This window comes from Myotis nattereri (genome assembly GCF_964212035.1).
Source record: "Myotis nattereri genome assembly, chromosome: 13".
Taxonomy (NCBI): Eukaryota; Metazoa; Chordata; class Mammalia; order Chiroptera; family Vespertilionidae; genus Myotis; species Myotis nattereri.
In genome coordinates, this window is record NC_138088.1 from 44,870,320 (window position 1) to 44,891,485 (window position 21,166).

The 21,166-nt window shown below is 42.4% G+C and overlaps 1 protein-coding gene across 2 annotated transcripts in view; it reads left to right on the top strand.

Annotated features, from left to right (window-relative positions):
• CNNM2 (cyclin and CBS domain divalent metal cation transport mediator 2) overlaps positions 1 to 21,166 on the top strand; it is a gene marked incomplete at its 5' end in the record, with an annotated part of 105,161 nt that overhangs the window by 72,860 nt on the left and 11,135 nt on the right. For both annotated transcript variants that reach the window (XM_081104626.1, XM_081104627.1), the window contains 3 exons: positions 13,279 to 13,422; positions 16,188 to 16,325; positions 18,551 to 18,720. In XM_081104626.1, coding sequence (XP_080960752.1) covers positions 13,279 to 13,422; positions 16,188 to 16,325; positions 18,551 to 18,720 — 452 coding nt within the window. The remainder of the gene's footprint in view (positions 1 to 13,278; positions 13,423 to 16,187; positions 16,326 to 18,550; positions 18,721 to 21,166) is intronic.

The window sequence follows — 21,166 nt, forward strand, 5'->3', positions numbered from 1 at the left end:
CCCTAGACAGGCCATCAGGAGGGAAGATCCTAAATAGGCTGGAACCCCAAGACATGGTCTGCTGTGGTTAGGTAGAACGTCTCCCTCAGAGATGGAAGGAGACGTGACTTGGGCTGGTGAACACATGATATGATATACAGATGATGTATTCTAGAATTGTACACCTGAAACCTATATAATTTTATTAACCAATGTCACCCCAATAAATTCATTTTTAAAAGGCCTTCCAGCTGGGTATAAGCCAGTCCTACCCAAGATATCCTTATTTAAAGTTAGCCCATTAGGGACTTTATATCCACAAAATCCCTTCTCAGCAGCACCTAGATTAGTGTTTAATTACTGGGGACTGCTACCTATCCAAGTTCCACCAAAAATCCATGCCAAAACCGGTTTGGCTCAGTGGATAGAGCGTCAGCCTGCGGATTGAAAGGTCCCAGGTTCGATTCTGGTCAAGGGCATGTACCTGGGTTGCGGGCACATCCCCAGTAGGAGATGTGCAGGAGGCAGCTGATCGATGTTTCTCTCTCATCGATGTTTCTAATTCTCTATCTCTCTCCCTTCCTCTCTGTAAATAATCAATAAAAAATATATTAAAAAAAAAATCCATCACACAGCCCGGTTTGGCTCAGCAGATAGAGCCGTCCTGTGGATTGAAGGGTCCCAGGTTCAATTCCAGTCAAAGGCATGTACCTTGGTTGCAGGTTCAAGCCCCAGCTCCAGCTGGGGCATATGTGGGAGGCAACTAATCGATGTGTGTCTCACCTCTGTTTCTGTCTCTCCCCCTCCCTTCCACTCTCTAAATAATAATAATAATGATGATAATAATAATAATAATAATTAATTAATTAGTGGAAAATATCCTTGGGTGAGGATTAACAACAACAACAAGAAACCCACCACATTATGAGAAGCCAGAGGAGCTGCCTGGGAAATTATGCTGCCACAGAGGTCTCTCTACAGACATTTACTAAGTCGCCGTGGGTGTCGCAGCCGGGAAGCCTGGTCCTCTAGCCTTGCCAGGATTGGACTCCATTTTTGAGTTTTCAAACTTCCAGTAGATCAAGTTTTTGTTGATTGGAAAGTGTTTTCCCATTGATTGCCATTTTGTGAGCTTTTTAATATTTGCTTAAACTTTAAAGCTAAGAGCCATTGCCAGTAGAAAACTAAGCATGTATTTCACCAGAGAAGTTATTAAAATGATCTGTTTTGGAGGGAAGGGGAAGTATTTGTGGCTCTAAAAGGGGTCCTTGTGGGGATGGAAGTTGGGTTCTGCAGCAGCATCAGTGTCAGTATCTGCTAGAGTTTTATAAGATGCTACCATTAGGGGAAACTGGGTAAAAGTACACAGATCTTTGTTTTTTCTTACAACTGCATAAGAATGTACAATTATCTCAAAACAAAAATTCTAATTTAAAAATGTTTCATTTTGTAAAGCTAAGAATCTTTTCATAATACAAATTATTTTCTAATTCATGTTTTTAAAAAAATAACCACAAACAAACATGTTTTCTTAAGGAGGTGGACATCTCTATATACTAGCCCTGAGCTGGGAATAAAGTACACAATAATGTTTGAGGACTGGAAGAAAGTATGCCTGATGGGAAAATTACAGGTGAGTGTAGAGTTTAATGTAAAAGTGTTTTTGTAAAAATCGAGGCTTAATTCTTAGATGAAATATTAGGCATACTGTAAAAAGATAGTATCTTCACTCTAGTGATAACTGAGAGAAGTTATGGTTATAAATTCAAAAATAATGTGAAGGTAGTTTAGGACAAATAAAATTAATTTTAGCCCAATAGTAAACCTTTTGGTAAAGGGGCCAGAAAATTGTATAGATTGAAAATAAAAATAGGTTCAAAGGGTTTAGGTAGTAAATTTGTGGATTCACTCAGTAATATTTGTGTGCCTACAATGAGCCGAGCAGATATCTTTAGTTTTAATATACTTCACACTTTAACATAATTCCTAACATGTAAATGTTGATGTCCTTGAAGGCAGCTATACCTTCTCTGAGTCTCCACAGATGCATCTGTCAAAATCTGAGAACCACATGGGTTGGATTTTCTCAGGGTGTAATATTTCTGATCTTACTGCATTGGAGCTTTTTATGGAAAAGTGAAATCCAACCAGTCAATAATAATAAAATAACATTAATTTATTATTATTATTTGAGAGAGAAGCATCGAGTTGTTTTTCCACGTATTTATGCATTCATTGGTTGATTCTTCTATGTGCCCTGAGTGGATATCGAAACTGCAACCTTGGCCTATTGGGTCGACGCTTTAGCCAACTGAGCTACCCGGCCAGGGCAGTAATATAACATTTTAAAGATAGCCACAAACATAATTCTTTTAAATATTAATTGTCAGAAAAGATATTTTCCTTTTTCAGGTATTTCTATTTTAGGGATATAGAATAAGAAATGTCAGTAACGAATGGGAAGGTGGGGACAAACTCAGTTTACTAGTAAATGTTAAGAAACAGGTATTTAGAGCAAATACGTAGAAGCAAGTCTGAGACAGTAAGAGAGATTGCCTCCAGGGGCAGCATTGAGGCTGGGCCCTGGTAAACCTGGCCTGCCTGCTCAGACTCCCGGGGCTCCCTGCACTGTGCGCAGGACTCTGCAGTCACCTCTGGGGAAGGCATCTGCTAAGAACAAAGTCCTTTAGACGCTGAGCCTCTCAGTGAATGGCTACCTCCTGCTTTCAGACTGTGAGTGGCCAATGAACAGCAGGCTGTTTCCTGAAAGCTATTATGATCTACAAAATTAATAGATAAATTCAGGGGTTTACCCTATAAAGAAATATTATCTGTATCAAATAATTGCTACTCTCACCAAAAAACTTACTTTTATAGCAAACCATGATTCCATATCCCGCCCCAGTAAACCTCCTGGCGGACAGGACCTAACGGAGTGAGGTTGTCGATGGCTGAGATGACTCCCACGTGCCTGGAGTGGAGGAGCTGTCCTCTTGGGGAGACTTGGGCAGCCACTTACTGGTTGGCCATTGGAATTTTTGGAAATAGTAAACCTTTTGGTAAAGGGGGCCTTTTATCTCCCAGAATAGCAACTGTTATCATCACTTAAAACCAGTAACTTCTATATACAGCAAGTGCTTCTATATATACACTCATGTATTGTTTTTATAGGACTATTTTAAGATCTGTGTCACATTTTTCTGGTCTATTTTATGGTGGGAAAATTCAATTGGAAAAAATGCACTTAGCTCTAGTGGGGCTGGTAAGGTAAAATAAGTACTTAGGAAAAAAAGATGAAGTTTGTTGTTTTCATTTTAGCTTTAAATAGTACAGAAATAGTAAGGTGATAGCTCCCTGAATTACATTGTAGTGCTTCTCCTTAAGCAAATGCAGCCATTGTCCTCAGGTTATAATACTAGGTCTGTCGCTGTATTAGAAGATCTGCAGGCATGTGTGAGAATGCATTACAAAAATCTGTGAGAAAATGGCTTTGTGTTTGTGTAGTGTGGCTTATAATTCAGGGCTTATTTTTCTTTTGATGTTGTAGCTATTGAATTGAGAGGGAAATGGATAGAGAAAGGACCTGTCTTGCTATTTTTGTAATGTGTTTTTAAAGAACTGATTAGAGAGAGGAAGAGAAAAGGGGAGGGGGCATCGATTGGCTGCCTTCGTGTGCTCTGAGGGATCAAACCTGCTACCTAGGTATGTGTCCTGACCAGGAATCAAACCCACAACCTTTTGGTGTTTGGGATGATGCTCCAACCAACTGAGCCACCTGGCCAGGGCAGGACCTACCTACTGTTAAGAGTAATGTGGGTGTAGAGATGTAGGCACTCCCAGAGCCCAGGTGTGGCAGTGGCAGTGGGTTGGGTTAGGGAGGTGAGTGAAGGGGCTGGGTATGGTGGTTTTTTACCATTCCCCCGCTACCCCTGGAGAAGCTCCTCCTACCTCTTCTATGGGGATGAGTAAAACCACAGAGGTTATGATTGGAGAAAATCAAGTCATTTGATTGACTGGACAGTGAAACCATGAGGTGCATATAGAGACCGAAGGGTGGGAGGATGGGGTGTTTGGGTGCCAGGTTCTGATGGCCTTTAAGAAGTTTTTTCCCTTAATTCACTTGTTGATAGGAAATGAGGACTTCCTAGTGACTGTATGTTGTGGTTTAGTAAGTTTTCCTTTGTGTATATAGGACTAGGAAAGAGACTGGAGTGTTAGGTGTTGTGCTAGACTTAGGGGTTAGGGAGTGGTCACCAAGGAGTTCATGATCTAATGAGGGAGGCCATTTGCCTGCGGTAAACTGAGGTACAGACGTGCAGGTGCAAGTGTGCAGGTAGTAAGCTGTTGGGTGAGGAGGCCTAAGAACCAAGTGATTGCTTTTCATGTCAGATTTGAAGGCCACTGTCATTTCCTCCCTGTCCAGGTGTCTCTTCTAGCTGAAAGTCTGTGTCCTCTTTATTTGTTCCTTATTCATCGTTTATACGTCTTGGTCAGTCTCTCCTTAGTTTGCCTCTTATAAAATGTAGACCTGAACACAATATTCCAGATATGGCTAGAAAGAGTAGGAGAATTGCTCCCTTCTGAGGTTGTATTGCCACTTAATCATCATGAGATACGTTGCTGGACCACCGTGTGTTCTCCCTATCCTTTAGGGACCTGCTTTTAACAAATAGAATGGGTTGGGGAGAGGAGAGCCTACCAGAGAGGCCAGGCCGCAGGTAGACCTGTACTCACCTTGAACCACATCTCTTACCACTCTTTGTTCCTCATGCCGTTGCTGGCTCCTCCAACCTCCTGCTCATTCAGCCCGTAGTTCATTGTTATGTAATCCTTCCTGGGTGGTGGTTCCCCAGGTGTACTTTATACTGCGTGTGTATGTATGTGTTCATTCATTCTTCATTAAACAGGAAGAAAACATTATGAGGGAGAGAAGCAGCAAAGATTTCAGTGTTAAAAGCATGGATGATCGGAAATCTAATGTATCATTTCCAGAGGTCAGTACTCGGAGAGGGAGGTGTTGCTTTGGAGAGAACAAGCCAAACTCTGTCCTAATGGCAGGCCTTTTCTCCCTGGTTCAGGCTGCCTGGCAAAGCAGGCCAGCTGTGCCTCCCTGTTAGAAGCAGGAAGGGCTGTAGTAGAAATCATGCTGGACAGGGACGTGGGCATGGCACGTAAATGATGATCCTTAAATTCTTCATCTCCGACCTTTTCTTGAGCATCTTTTGTCACCCAAATCTCCTTTCATGACCTTTTTTCTGCATTTGATACTTTGAACTTCTTCTTGAAGTAGTTTGTTTTTTTGGTTTGTTTGTGGGTTTTTTGGTTTGTTTTTTGGCTTGGCTTCTAGCACACCATTCTCCTTTATTCTCTCCTCATCCCATTGGCCATTCCTTCTCCGTCTCCTTCTTGGTTATATCTCAACTTCCTAACAAACGAGACATTGGCATGCCCCAGGCTCAGTGCTGGGACCCCTTCTGACCACACCCACACCTGAGGAGATTTAATTGGTTTTTGGGCAGTTTTCATCTGCAGCCCACATTTCTCTCACTCTCTTGAATCCTGGATTTAGGTGTGTAAGTATCTATTTGACATTTCCACTAGCAGTGGTCGGCAAAACTCATTAGTCAACAGTACAACGATTGAAATTTCTTTTGAGAGCCAAATTTTTTAAACTTAAACTATACAGGTAGGTACATTGTTACTAACTCCTAAGGCTTAGGAAGAGCCACACTCAAGAGGCCAAAGAGCCGCATGTGGCTCGCGAGCCGCAGTTTGCCGGCCACGGCACTAGGGTGTCTATTTGGCATCCCACACTTAACCTGTCTAAAACTGAGCTGATTTTTCCTTCTAAGCAGGTACCTTCCACAATCCTCAGTAAATGGCAACTCTGTCCTTCCCGTGGCTCAGGCCAAAAACCTTATAGTCGGCCCTCTCTTCTCTTTCTTTGTCTGCTGCCGCACATTCAGCCCATCCACAGAACCTGCTGGCTCTATCTAAATATATATCCAGAATCTCAGTAGGTCTGTCACCTCCACTACTCCACTGCTCTAAGCCACTGTTCCTCCCACTTGGGTTACTGGGATAACAACTCATTTCCCTTTCCCCCCGACTTCTTTCCACCAGTGGCCAAGCCTTTTCTCCCCACAGCAGCTAGAGAGCAGGGCACTCTTCTACTTAGAACCTTCTTCCAGTGACTTCTCACTCAGAGTAAAAGCTGACGTCTATGGTTACAGGATCTGCACACCATCCTTGTCAGCCTCCCCGCCCCCGTGGCCGCATCGCTCCCTCCCGCTCGCTCTGTTCCAGCCACACTGGCCTCCTTGCTTTTCCCCGGCTGTTCCCTCGGCCCAAACATCCCACCCCGTCCGTTATGTGCTCCATTTGGCTCCACGTCCTTCCTCTTTGCTCAGAGGTCACTTTATTATTAAATGTAATTCTGCCTCTGCTGTCGTGTCCTCCACAGCACGTTTTACACAGTCGGACGTGTTTTATATTGCCCCTTAATGTATGTCTCCCCAGTGGAATGTTCCTCGTGGGCTAGTGTTTGGTTTTGTTCCCTGTTACAAAATGGGCATTCAGTAAGTATTTGAGTGAATGAATGAATTTGTATATCTGGAGTTGAATGGAAAAGACTATTGAGCCTATAGGAAAGTTTTGTAGGATAGGTAATAATTAACATTTATAGAATTAGAGATGGTATGTGGGGAACAAGATAGCAATGATGGGTTCCATGGTCTTGTGCTCTGGTGCCTACAGTTGTGCCTTCAAGGGGTCTAGAAAAGAAAAGTTCTCTGACATTTCAAAGGTATATTATCCTAGCTGCATAAGAACAATGGGCAGGACTCATGTAAGGTAAAGACTGACCTTTGCTACTGAAGCTGTAGGCCTGGGATGTGACTCTCCACCATGGCCTTCCTAGTTAGGGATTAATGATCAGTCCATCCTGTGTGGTTACTTTTAGTCACTGAGCTTGTCAGGCTTGTCATGTTGTCATGTACCCCCGCCTCCCAATTGTTTGTATTTTATGGATTATAAATTATGTTCATATACATGATCTCACTTGGTATGTTTGTTTACTTTTTATAAATTGGACTAAATCTAATTCTATTTAAAGTGCTTCACTTCCTTAACTGCTAATATGCAAATTGATTTCCTTGGGAGATCTTAAGAATGGCCACTGAAATATATCCTCCATCCATTTCGTTACAGAGCATTTCCTTCTTCTATCACTACTTCCCTCTTAGGAACGTAATGACTAGGAACTGAATTCCCTCTTAGGGACTTAATGATTCTACTTATTGAAGCGTTACAGTTTTTGTTAGCTAATCTGGGACTACTTTAGAAACAAAGGCATATCAAGTGTGTTTGACCTCCCCTTGGTTAGTGAGGGGCCACGGCATCGCACAACATCCAGGGAACCTTTAAGCCGTGCACTCGCTATTGGTCTCCCCTGACGTTGTGCAACACAGCAGTAATGGTGACTCTAAAATGTTTTGCTTGAATTTCTCATTATTGAATCTTCTGTTTATTTTCTTCCTGCTGTTGGAGTAGCATTTTACGGCCCCGTGGACTGTTGTTTGCCTTGTGCTCGCATTGTTAGGTCTTTCTGACTATAGCTGTGTCAGGTTGTTCCCATTTCCATTCTTTTTTTTTTTAAATATATTTTATTGATTTTTTACAGAGAGGAAGGGAGAGAGATAGAGAGTTAGAAACATCGATGAGAGAAACATCGATCAGCTGCCTCCTGCACATCTCCTACTGGGGATGTGCCCGCAACCCAGGTACATGCCCTTGACCGGAATCGAACCTGGGACCTTTCAGTCCGCAGGCCGACGCTCTATCCACTGAGCCAAACCGGTTCTGGCCCATTTCCATTCTTGTTCGCCCACCCTCTTGGCTTTCTTCTTTGGCTGTTTCTGTTAGTCCGCTTACTGTTCCACTTCACTTCATTGGCATGAAACGTGTAGATACAAATGAGTCCATATTTTCCACAGGCAGTTACAGGTCCCTTTGTCATCCTATCCAGTTGATTAATCCATCAGCATCCAAATGGTATCTTTCATTCAGAATTTGAGCCTCTCTGGTAAGGTTAAAAGATGCAAATGTGCCAACCTGCTACCATTCTGGGCTGCTTTGCCAATCCAGAGAAGATATGCAAATAAGCTTCGATTTGGGGAGCTGGCAGAGGCAGAAATTTGATCCCACCTTTACTGTGTATAGTTTTACTTAGTTCATCTCACAATGAAGAGATGTTCTTCTAATTTCATCTCTGTAAGTGCCTGCCTTGAGCACATAGCAGTTTTAGAAAAAATGATCAATCTAGGTCAGCAGTTCTCAACCTGTGGGTCGAGACCCCTTTGGGGGTAGAACGACCCTTTCACAGGTCACCTAAGACCATTGGAAAACACATATATAATTACATATTGTTTTTGTGATTAATCACTATGCTTTAATTATGTTCAATTTGTAACAATGAAATTGTGGATCACCCCAACATGAGGAACTATTAAAGGGTCGTGGCATTAGGAAGGTTGAGAACCATCGATCTAGGTAATAATTTCATGTTAACTTGCTTATGATTCTGAATTTGAGTGGAAATGTACCCATAGAGCCCTGGACTCTGAAAACAGGCCAGCTTTGATTCTCTTGGTGATCCCTTGTCCTCCGTTCCTAGGACAGTGCACAGTGACCGGGACTGCGAGAACCCTCACAGCTGGCCCAAACGGCTCTCTCCAAAGCCTGACGGCGACAGCACCGTCTGCTTCATTTGTTCTATACAGAGTTTAACAAGTTTGTTTAATTTACACATATTTAAACATTTGTGCTATTTAATGCCTATAATTGCATATTGTACTGATTGCTGTATTTTCATTCTTCTCTTTGGAAGTTAAGGATCCACCAGTTCATAATCTTTTTTAGTTTTTGGTTGAATTTTTTGTTAGGTTCCCCCAAATTGCTTTTCTGCTTTCATTCCTGACTGAATCCCTCCAATGCTCAGGTTAAGAATGATGCTCTTGGAGCTCAGTGTTTTACATTTCTGTATTGACAACTTGCTTACCTTTCCCTTTTGATTGTTCCATTGGTGAGAAGATGGAACTCCTGCAGCGAGTGATTCAGTGGGGGATGATAGGTGCATTGTATTGCGAGCCTCCTAAAGCATGACTGAGAGAGGGTGGTCACTTTTTTTTTTTTTTTTTTTTTGTACTGCTTACCAGCAAGAAGGTTCAGAAAACAGGACTTCTCACCAGGAATTCAAAAGCTGAAAGAATGTGGCTCTGGGCAGATGCAAAAGTTTCAGCATTGAAGGTGGGGTGTGAGAGGGAGCCCCTAAGAAAATTTAATTTTCTGCCTAAGAAGCCTAACACACATGAACAATTTCTCCTAGAGTAAGGCCCTTTCCAGTCCGGTCTGCTGGTGCTATAGAGCTGGTATTCCAAGTATGTCCATCTGCATTTAAACGAATTGCTCCAAGACAATCTGATTATGCAGTAGTTACTTTGGTGAGAATAGCGCCTCAGTGGAATGGAAACTTCATTTTGAGTCTAATATTAGACCTTGCTTTGGAAAATTCCTTTTAAATGATCACAAGCTGGGAATAGCAAAAGAATTTAACTTTCGACAGACAGCACTGACCAAGAATTTTTAACTGCTTATGTTTGGGTTCTTGGGAAAGCAGATGTGAGAAGCTCACCAGACTGAATTGACTCGACTGGAGTTGACGTGACCCCGATGCGGTGTTTATATCTGTTGCTGATAAGATTTTTTCCTAGTCTCGTTTGCTAAAAATATTTTCATTCTTTGAGCGTGAGCATGCTAAGGATGAAAATTGTTAGGATGCCTAATTGTCTAACAATCTAACCTTCTAGGCTTCCAGACATTGTTGCCGCTCAAGGGGTCTGAGCCAAAGCGGACAGGCCAACCAACCTGCAGAACCCGAGGCAGTTTCTGAATGAGTGCTGCTGGGAACTGGAGCAGACCTGGCCGTAGGGAATATGTTCATGTAGCTGGCTGTGTCCGAGTGAACTCGATGGACTCCTAGTTTTAAGTAAACTTTATTTAAAGGACTGCTCTTCCATCCTATCCTCCCAAAACACCCCTCCTGTGATTTAAAAAAAAAAAAAAAACACCCAATATACGTGTTAACTGATCATGGAATTTCTATACTATGTCTCCTTGGCTTAGTTGAGGATGTATTTCAGACGCTTCACATGCCCTCAACTGGAAACACCAATGTTGGTGTGAAAAATGTGTTTAATATTTTAAAAGATCTTCCTGAAATTGAAGTGCATCTTTTAATCACAGTGCACATAGAATGTAGTGGGGGTTTTTTCCCCCTCTGACTAAGATGGTAATAAGTTGATGGTGCCTTAGACTTGAGGAAGGACATTAATAAGTTAATAGGAGTTGCCCTGTATTGATCACCTCATGGATCCCAGGCACTGTCTTTGCTCTCTCTACCAACATTGTCTCTGATAGTCACCCTCTGCAGTCCTGAGGGCAGCAGTGATTATGAGCCTGCTTTTGGACGTGAGGAGACTGAGGCTCAGAAAAGTTGCGTAGTTTGCTTGTGACCAAACAGCCAGTAATGGCTAATTAACTGGCAGTGCTGGAGTTCCAATCCAGGATGGTTTGGTTTGACTTCAGAGCATGTGTTCTTCCCTGTGGGTTATACTTTTTGGTATTTACAGTATTTGACATTAAACCTGAGGCCCTGGCCAGGTTGCTCAGTGGGTTAGAGCATCGTCCTGATAAGCCCAGATTGTGGGTTTGATTCCCAGTCAGGGCACATACAAGAATCAATCAATGAATGCTTAAATAAGTGGAACAACAAATTGATGTTTCTCTCTCTCTCTCTCTCTCTCTCTCTCTCTCTCTCTCTCTCTCTCTCCCTCTCTCCCTCCCTCCCTCCCTCCCTCCCTCCCTCTCTCCCTCTCTCCCTCCCTCCCTCCCTCCCTTTCATCCTCTCTCTCTAAAATCTATACTAATAAAAGGGTAATATGCTAATTAGACTGGGAGACCTTCCAGATGTCCTTCTGAACAAAGCCATGGTGGCAGGGCCGAGGCAGAGGCGGTTAGGGGTGATCAGGCCAGCGGGGAGGGGGGGGGGGCCTTGGGGGGCGAGCAGGCCAGCAGGGGGGCACAGTTGGGGGCAATCAGGCCAGCAGTGGGGGCAGTTGGGGGCATGCAGGCTGGCGCGGGGGGGCAGTTGGCAAGAAGGCCGTGCGGGGCGGGGGGGGGGGCAGTTGGGGGTGAGCAGGCCAGCAGGCAGAGTGGTTAGGGGACGATCAGGCAGGCAAGCAGGTAAGCGGTTAGGAGCCAGTGGTCCCGGATTGCAAAAGAGATGTCTGACTGCCGGTTTAGGAGCCAGTGGTTCTGGATTGTGAGAGGGATCCCAGATTGGAGAGGGTGCAGGCCGGGCTGAGGGACACCCCCTATGCACGAATTTCGTGCACCGGGTCACTAGTCAATAAATAAATTTTTAAAAAAACCTGAGAAATTGAAAACATTTTAATTCATTTTGAAAGGACAATCACAAATCCATTTTATGTTAACATAAATAACACTGAACTTAAAATCACTATTTTCCAAAATAAGAGTATTAAGTGTTATTGTTTTACCTTTTCTTTTTTGTAGATCTCTTTATTATCTAGCTAAGTGGAAGGCAGCTGGACTCTCTTCTGCATTCAGTCTGTGCAGTACGACTGCTTTAGTTGAAGTATATGAAGAAAATCTGGCCTCAAACAGATATGTATCTGGAAAAGGTTCAACACTCAGCCCAGGATCTAGCCTACTCCTGGGCAAACAGTGTGAATATTCCCCTCCCACTCCCCTGATTCAGGTTACTCCCCACCCCACCCCCAAAGGAGGCAGAGAGGCAGAAAAAGAAAGGGAAAAACATTTTATTGCGTGCCCCACCCTGTCCTGTCTCCTATACCTCACCTCACCACCACTGGCCCAGCAAAACCACACTTGCAAACCTCACCTCTACCCTCTTCTATAGCCTTTTTTGATAACCGTGGATATTCTCTTGATACTACACCAAAACTCCATAAGTGATAGTTTCTTAAAGGTTCGTTGCTGTGTGTGTGTGTGTACACACACACACACATATAACATATATATATATATATATATATATATATATATATATATATATATATATTGCTTTTCTCTAAAGGTTTGTTGCAATGTAGAATCAAACTATACAGTGGATTTGGGGTGCAGTTGAATTAAAATCCTTTGGTCTGAAATCTTCCTTACAGAAGAATTCTGGACAATATATTTAGATCCTTGCCCACTCCAGGAAGTAGTTTCATTCTTACCCCTCCATCCTCCCTGAGGTTAGGCTAGACCTGCTTCCACAACACAGAGAGAGTGCCTTTAGAGCGCAGAAAGCGGGGGACGCTGCCTGAATGACCAGGTGGCGAAGGTGAGCGAGCATCGCCCGTGGCGTCCTGTGCCAGCAAAGGCTGCTGCTGTTTTCCTGAATGTGACGGGCTCGTTTTGTTCACTTTTAGGAAAATGTCTGCTCAGTAATAAGCTAAACACCATGGTTTGTCTAGTAATCATTCTTTCAAGTCAATTGATATTCATTGAAGAAAGCAGCTGGAACCAATTGTGCAAATGCTTTACCTCAAGACATCGTCACACTTATGCAGGCAGCACACGTGTTTCATGCCCTTCCCTGTTGTCACATAGAATATTCAAAGGCGCAGGTCCTTGGTGCCAAGATTTAATGGAATTAAAACCCTTACTGCTTTATTAAGGATATTCTTAAGAGAAATGGACTCCCCCCCCTTGTTACTGGTGTGGTGGTGGAGAACTCCATAGACGCTAGTACATTTTCCTCCACTGCCTTGATTTGTGCTCAGGCACCATTGGTTCAAAATGCCAACCATTGGACTTAGCAGACCTCCTATAAAACGGTCTTGGTCATCCTTAGGGGTCCCTGGCTCACGCTTTGAGAACCGCTCTCCTGAAGTAAAGTGGCAATTGCCAAAAGGTCACAGAGGAAGAGCTGACATCACTGAAGACAATCTATTAGGAACCCGGTGGTAATGTGGGGGCAGGGCAGTGTGTGTAGAAGGTGATATTCTTCTGGCTTACCTGGTCTTGCTTTTGATGGCTCACGAACCGTTTCCATTTGGGGTGTTCCCATGCATTTTAAAATGTTGAACTGCACACTTTGATCATCTGGTATCTGTGTTTGCTGCTGTTTTTTTCCCATAATCATACCTAAGACTTTATTCAGGAAATTCAGAAAATTACCTCTTAACCTTTGCTTTCTTTTCTTCAAAGGTAAATCTCACCTGGCTATTGTGCAGCGAGTTAACAATGAGGGAGAGGGGGATCCATTTTATGAAGTCCTGGGAATTGTCACCTTAGAAGATGTGATTGAAGAAATCATCAAGTCGGAGATTCTGGATGAAACAGATTTATACAGTGAGTAGCTTTGCCTGAGAGTAATTTCCCCAAACCTTTGCTTTCTTGATCATGTTGTTTGCGAGTCATTTGACATCTCTCCAGTTGTTGTCCACCTGTTTCCAATTATGCACTATGTGTGTAGGCTGTGTGCGACCAGTCGGTGTATCCAGTCTCGTCACCAGAGGGGGGCAAGCAGGGCAGGTCCTGTAATGTCAAGTGGCAATGTGGTTTTCTTTCTTTTTTTGAAAAGCCAGCTGATTCCAACCATTCGTCTGGGCATTACTTGGCCTGACCAGAAAATTCATTTTGCACAATTAGATAAATTGTTTTCAGATAAATTTCTGTTTCTACTTAAGGTCATAATTCAAGTACTTAAAAAGTGAGGGGATTTGTTGACGAATAGCTATGGTTTAAATTTTCTAGCTCTGATAGATGAGCGTAGAGGTGAGGTTTGCAAGTGTGGTTTTGCTGGGGCAGTGGTGGTGAGGTGGGGTATAGGAGACAGGACAGGGTGGGGTACACAATAAAATGTGTTTTTCCCTTTTTCTGCTTCTCTGTTCCTTTGGGGTGGGGTGGGGAGTAGCATGTGCCAGGGGTGGGGGAGGGGAGCATTCACACTGTTTGCCCAGGAGTAGGCTGAATCCTGGGCTGAGTGTTGAACCTGAATCCTGTTCTATCTGAGTCCACAACTGGATCGTCGGACTGTGCAGCTTAAACCTTCCTCAGCCTCACTCTTGCCAAAGGTGTCCCAAGGCCTGAGATGTTTGGGGTCTCAAAGGCGGGTTAGAGAAAGAGCCGGGCGCCGGCCGTTTGGTTTTTGAAACACGATTGGAACGGATCATTCAAATGGCCCGAGGCACTCGGGGCAAAGTGATTTGATTCAGTTCCACTAGAACTGAATGTCCCTTATTTTAAAATTGAGAAAGTTTCCCACATACCCTTTAAAAGAACAGATTTTATAATTAGCCAGTGACCTGCTTCTGAGAAGTATCTTATTTTCCCCTCACATCTCTATAGTGTTCTTAAAAAACTCCAGTGTCTATGTGGTTTCAACACTTGGAGAGTAGTCAGAGGTCACATAATACAGAATATTGTCATGCGTGTCTACATTTTTTTTCATTGTTCCTCACAGTGACTGTTTAATACCAAGTGTGTATTTGTGTATTTATGTGTTTCCCCAGGGGTATTACTCATCATAAGAAAGGTAGTTTAGACATTTATGAGATCTTCTATTTGTACTTGAGTGAACTTTTTTCAAACATTGGTTAGATTGATTTCATACAAAAGTGTTGTCTAGTGTAACTTACTGATATGAAATGCTGAACATGTGGTTTCCTGTATATTGATTAAATAGGTGATCAGAGATGATGACTTTTGTCATTTGAACATTATTTTACATCTTTGTGTTGATTTATACTGTCTGATTCTCAAAAGAATTTGAGATAGAAGAACTTAAGTATAAGTTGTGATCATTTTCTCCCCAAAACAAGCCTAGTAAGCCATCTGTTTTGCCCTAGACATGAAATGGTAGTGCAAAGACTTTTGATTTTGGGGAAAGGAGCAAGCACTTGAGGCCTTGTCTTTAATCTAGTGTTTTTCTTGATTATTATTTTGTCCAGAAAAATACGTGAAGACAGGTTTTGCATTAGACCTTCTAGATCAGGGGTTGGCAAACTACAGTCCACGAGTGCCTATTCCCTGTTTTCGTGTGTCTCACAAGCTACCAATTTTAAAATTGTGTTAAAAAAAAAAGAATAATTATTTTGTGACATGTGAAAATGATATGAAATTCAAATTTCATGTCTGTGATAAAGTTTTATTGGAATACAACCATTCTGATTCATTCAATATGGCAGCTTTTGCTAAATAGCAGAGTTTAGTAGTTGCAACAGAGACTGCATGATCTTCAGAGCCTGAAATATTTACTGCTTAGTCCTTTACAGAGGAAGTTTGCTGACTTGTGTTCTGGATCACTTTCTTCATTTTTACTTGACCTTGAGGATCTTGTGATCTGGGTAGAAATGAAGCTAACAGATGTTACTTAAGAAAAGTCTTGATTTTTTTTTAGAGAGAGGGGAATGGAGAGAGAAAGAGAGAAAAACTTTGATGTGAGAGAGAAACATCAATCAGTTGCCTGCTGCATGCACCCTGACTGGGAATTGAACCAGTGACCTTTCGGTGCACAGCACAGTGCTCAAGTAACTGAGCCACGCTGGCCAGGGCTACAGATATTACTGTTAAAGTGCTTTCCTATGAACGTGTTTTGGTTTGTTTCTTAAGAGATTGTGCTCAGATATTTGTTTCATCTTCCAGCACAGGCTAGGAGCCTGTCCCAGGAGGGACACACCTCCTTGTGTCGTCTGTGACAGTGACACAGGAGCAGGAGGCCATGCGCCCTAGGCTGCATCCTCGGTTGCTATGGGTTACATAGGTTTTATGTGGGGAGGGTTTTGTTCGAGGCTGCCCAGTCAGGTACCTGTAAGGGCTCTAAAGATACCATGAGGTATATTTGTCGTTGCTACTAATCAGGTTGCCTGTTACTGACTCTGGATTGCCGTTCTGACCGCGCAGCACTGATGTGATGAGGATTCTCTCTTCTCTTCTGTCCTCTTTCCATGTGGCGTTTGTGCGTAGAGGGCCCGCAATCTGGAGAGAATTGTGTGTGGAACAGTTGACTAATTCTCTCTTCTAGCCTTTGCAGTATATTTTGTTCTTTTCATTGAAAAGGGGCCCTGATCTAGAATGAAATGCATTTGCTTACTTTTTTCTTATTCTTTCCTCAGCGGATAACAGAACGAAAAAGAAAGTGGCCCATCGTGAAAGAAAGCAAGATTTTTCTGCCTTTAAGCAGACAGACAGCGAGATGAAGGTTAAAATATCACCACAGCTTCTCTTGGCCATGCACCGTTTCTTAGCAACAGGCAAGTGCAACTTATCACAGTTTGAAATCTCTACCAACCCCGAAGCGAGTGTTTCTCACCCACCGCTGACTGGGGCGGGCTGGGGTGGAGACTGGGAAATGGGGTGAAAAGCAATGCCACGTTTGTGTTTTGTTTTAGTTTTTTTTCTTTTTAAATTCTCTCCTCTCCTATGTTCAGTGTCGGCATGAACTCTCTGAGACATTTACCAGGTGGACCAGTAACTTAAATTGGTCTGAAAGGTAAGGATGAATGTTAGTGCCACACTGCATGTGAACAGTAGGCCAGGTCCTCTGCTTCCAGCTAAGCCCCTGGGAGCGCCAGCTGGCGGAGTAGGCTGACAGTGCGAGCCAGACACCACCTCGCTGTGTGTCGGACAGCTGAGTAATTCTCTCTTCAGCTTGCCTTGGAGGAACAGTGGATGTCAGTGATAACACAGGTGCTATGACTTACAAAGAAGAAAAATAGATTTTCAAAGTGAAATCTTTCGGATTTAATGAAATCAGAAATTCTGAGAACTTTGATAGGGATTTCTTGACGGCCTCTTCAAATCAGATTATTAACTTGGGCCCATTCCAGGAGGCAAATGTGCACATTGTTAAAAACACCAACCCAGCCGGCAATGACTGCTCCATAGAGGTCAAGGTTGAATGAACTTAAGAGCCTGACTAACCCTTCTCACATCCCCAGTGGCTCTGTAGGTAAAGGCTGAGCTCTGTTGGCCAGGGGAAGTGAGAGAAAATCTGAAGGTACCCCGTGACCTGTAGAAGACGTCTGTGTCCAAGATGGGCAGCCAGCACCTTCCAACTGCGGGCAGTATGCTTAGAATATTTTGAAAAGAAGGCCAACAACAGCCACATGAGGGGATGTTGTGCACTTTTTAAAATCATGTTTTCAGAAAACGGAAATGCTCACAATATAATATTTACAACATGGGGAAATACTCATAATTTAATGTAAAGTGAGGACAAGCAGGATATAAATCTGTGTGTACAGGAAGGTGATAGAGTCTTTTTGGACATACACACATGCGCAGGCACAGGCCTAGGCGAGGTCCTGGGAGGAAACGCTCATCACCAGTTGCTCACAGTGGTTGGTTTATAGGTCACTATTTATTGTCCTCTTTGTCTTTTTCTGTATTTTCCAAAATTTCTACAACGTACTATCTTATTTTGTTATTACAAAAAAGCACAGAAGCTAATACAGAATTTATATTTTTCATATATAACATCATTTAAAACATTTTAAAACCTTTAAGCAGTATTTCTAACTTCCTTGCTTATTTCTCTAAGTGTGATATTCTTCTTCATCACCCAAGAACCACAATTTAAAACGAAATGTTATCCTACTCTGCCTCTGAGATACCGTAAAGTCCAGTTTCAGAATAACACCTTTAAATCAGTAATTTTGGCTTTTATCTTAAATAAAATGTATGTCTTTGTAAATATAGATGGACATAACTTTTTTAAATTAGCAAGTTGGAGTGCATGTTGATGTGTGCACGTGCCTTGCTTTTATCCCGAGTCTCTCCGTGTCCCTCATTCCCAGACTTTTCTCAGGGCAGTTGAATGGGAGATGGAGATGTGGGGCACTGCGTTGTGCACCTGGTACTAACCCACAGCTAGATGCTTCCTGACCGTTGCTTCTTCCTTTGGCTATTGTTGGACAGTCAGGCTGTTGTGGCTGTTGAAGGACATCCTGGCAGTCAAGGAGCCTGCTTCCGGTTGATTTTCATTTGTATCAGTCAGGAAATTAGAGTGTTCTTATGAGAACTAAAACCAATGACAGATTGAAAAGGAAGAATTTTATTTTATTGATTTTTTACAGAGAGGAAGGGAGAGAGATAGAGAGTTAGAAACATCGATGAGAGAGAAACATCGATCAGCTGCCTCCTGCACATCCCCCACTGGGGATATGCGTGCAACCCAGGTGCATGCCCTTGACCGGAATCGAACCTGGGACCTTTCAGTCCGCAGGCCGACGCTCTATCCACTGAGCCAAACCGGTTTCGGCATAAAAAGGAAGAATTTTAAAGAAACAAATATGAAAATGCAGCATTTTCTAATTTCTCCCAGGTAATCTGCCCCCAGTGGATCACCAAACGGAAGTCTCGTTAATCCATATTGCATCACTTTAATTCCAAGTATTATTACCCAAATACCTTAATCACTAGTCTAACATTTTCTGTCCATTTGAAGTGTAATGTCAAGTTGTGTTTATATCTGTAGAAGTAGAAGCATTTAGCCCATCCCAGATGTCAGAGAAGATCCTTCTACGGCTGCTAAAGCACCCCAATGTCATCCAGGAACTGAAGTACGATGAGAAGAACAAGAAAGCCCCAGAATACTACCTCTACCAGCGCAACAAACCTGTAGACTACTTCGTTCTCATTTTGCAGGTCAGAGACTTATTCAGTAGCTGTTTGATCTCATTGAGTACCCACCCTTCAAGTTCCGAGATTTGGTCTAGGTGAATGGGTGTCGGATTTTACATACTTCTGGGGTAGCCGTGTAAGTGGGAGAATTTCATCTCCCCGTTTTCATCTCCGTAAAATAATCTATATACTAGTATATAAAAGGCTAATATGCTAAGTGTCCGTCTGGGTAATGACATCATGTAGCAAAACCAAGCTTCCTCTCCCTAGCAACTAGCCTCCTTGGAGTTTCTTCAGCCCAGGAACACAACTTGCTTTATAGCCAGGTGCAAACACTTTACACTGTAACCAAATGTCTGTGAAGCATTTTCCCGTACCTCATCTCATTTGATCCTCACAGCAGTCCTGGAGTAGGTAGACAGGAGACTCGGTAGAACCCTATTTTCTTTTCATTAGCCGGAAAATGGAGATTTAGAAAGCTTAGAAACTTGACCCGATTGAAAAGAAGTAAGCAATGGTGGAACTTGAAAATGACTTCAGGTTTTCTCACTGCGCAGAATATAGTCAAACACTGCTGCAGGTAACATTTTACCCTTTGTTCCCCCTGTGTGATCTACAATAATAATCTGCTCTGTGTTGATATTTACTGCTGTGTTGCTGGCAATTACCTGAAAGAGAAGTTGGGGTGCTTCACTGGGCTGGGAAAATGTTTAGCTAAATCAGAAAGCAGGTCTAATTAAGCAAGTTTATTCTTTATCTAAAAAAGGCTAAGTTGGCTCACGCATGCGTGATACATATAAAGCTCTTGTTGGCGCCAATCGCATGCGTGTGTTTCCATCTGTCATTGTTGATCGTGAATTTGGTTGACACTTCTTTTATAGAGAAAGGGCGAACAGCGATATTAAAATATTTCTTCTAATTAATTTCCTTTCAATGTGCACGAGTTCGTGCACCGGGCCACTAGTTCCAATATAAGCAATGCCATTAGTTACTTTAATTTCCAATACTGAAGGGCACTCAGTGATTGCTGAGGCCCTGAGTCAAATGAAGAAGGGTGAATTCAATTGTTAGTATTTTTTGAAGACTTCGGGGAATAACCTGTACGTGTCTAAATCTTGGCTGGACATTTAAAATTTAAGTGTCTTGAGTTCCTTGGGTCCTCTTTTTACCCCCCCCCCTCTCCCCCCACCGCCCATCCTCTCCTTAGGATTTGTTCTCATAGTTTCCTGGAGATATTTTACTGTCTCTTCCCTTAGCACTATCTAAATAATTCATTTATTATAGTTTTTATTCCTGGTTACTAACCAGACTATTTTACAGAGGAACTGATGTCATAATCACAGCCTCTCATGGAAATAGTGACTTGTTTCCTTCTCACTACAACATAATCCACAATGTAAGGTGGGAAGGTTGATCCAGTGTGAACCCTTCTTGGGGCTCTGGTGCCTGAGTTATCAGGAGACACTGATAACATCACAGTATGACTAATAGATCACCGTCCTTGGCATGGAGACCAACATGAGCATTAGAGTGAACAAAATGTTACTTTTATTCACTTCTTGTACCTCTTTATTGAAGAATTACTTTGTAGGAAATCTTGATTTTATTTCAATACAAGAATACTAGCCCCTTAAGCATTCTCATATTTCTTGCTTACTTCTAAGATATGAGTTGGAGGTATCATTATAAGAGTATAGTCAGTACTTGGCCCTAAAATTTACATGAGTCCAGCAAGGCCCCAATTATCTAAATGGATGAAGAAGGTTCTCTTTGTTTGGAAGGAACTCTTATCAGATATCTGTGTCAGAAACTTGGGAAAGTGTTGTTTCATGCCCCATGCTTGGACAATATTGTGGCATCTGGAAGCAGAAGTGAGGAACTGTAGAAAAACCCATGGGTTAACTGGCCACACGCCACTTTCATACAGTCTTTCTTGGAAACATCTGTTGGCAGGGTTTTCTAATTCAAACCCGATTCCTCTACGAACCTTAGTTTTGTTCAACTTCAAGTTGTTTTTCTTTATGGGAAATGGACAAGCTCAAAATTCTGAGGGGCTGTGGAGGATTTAATTATTCATGTTTAATAATTATTAAACAGTGAGGGAATAATTATTCATGTTTCTCATAAAGCTAGATGTGAGTACTAGTATTCCTTAAACCTAGAGAAACTTTGGATTACATTAAGAATGATTATTTAGGACAATTTTGAGGATTGGCATTGTGGATTTCAGTGGTAACAGTAGAAACTATGATGCTTTCAGTTGTCAATTTTTATATAGTTAGTCTTGATGCATTGGTGATTCAGTAATGCTCTGTTGGTGTAGAAGAGAGCCATTATCTGGCTGACGGGTCTCAAAATAGATTTTATGGAAGAGGGACTTTGTAATCCCTGTCCATTTACAAGTAAGTCTTCTAACATAAAGATATTTTTGACAAGGCATGTGTATATGTGCCTGCATTGGAATACCTAT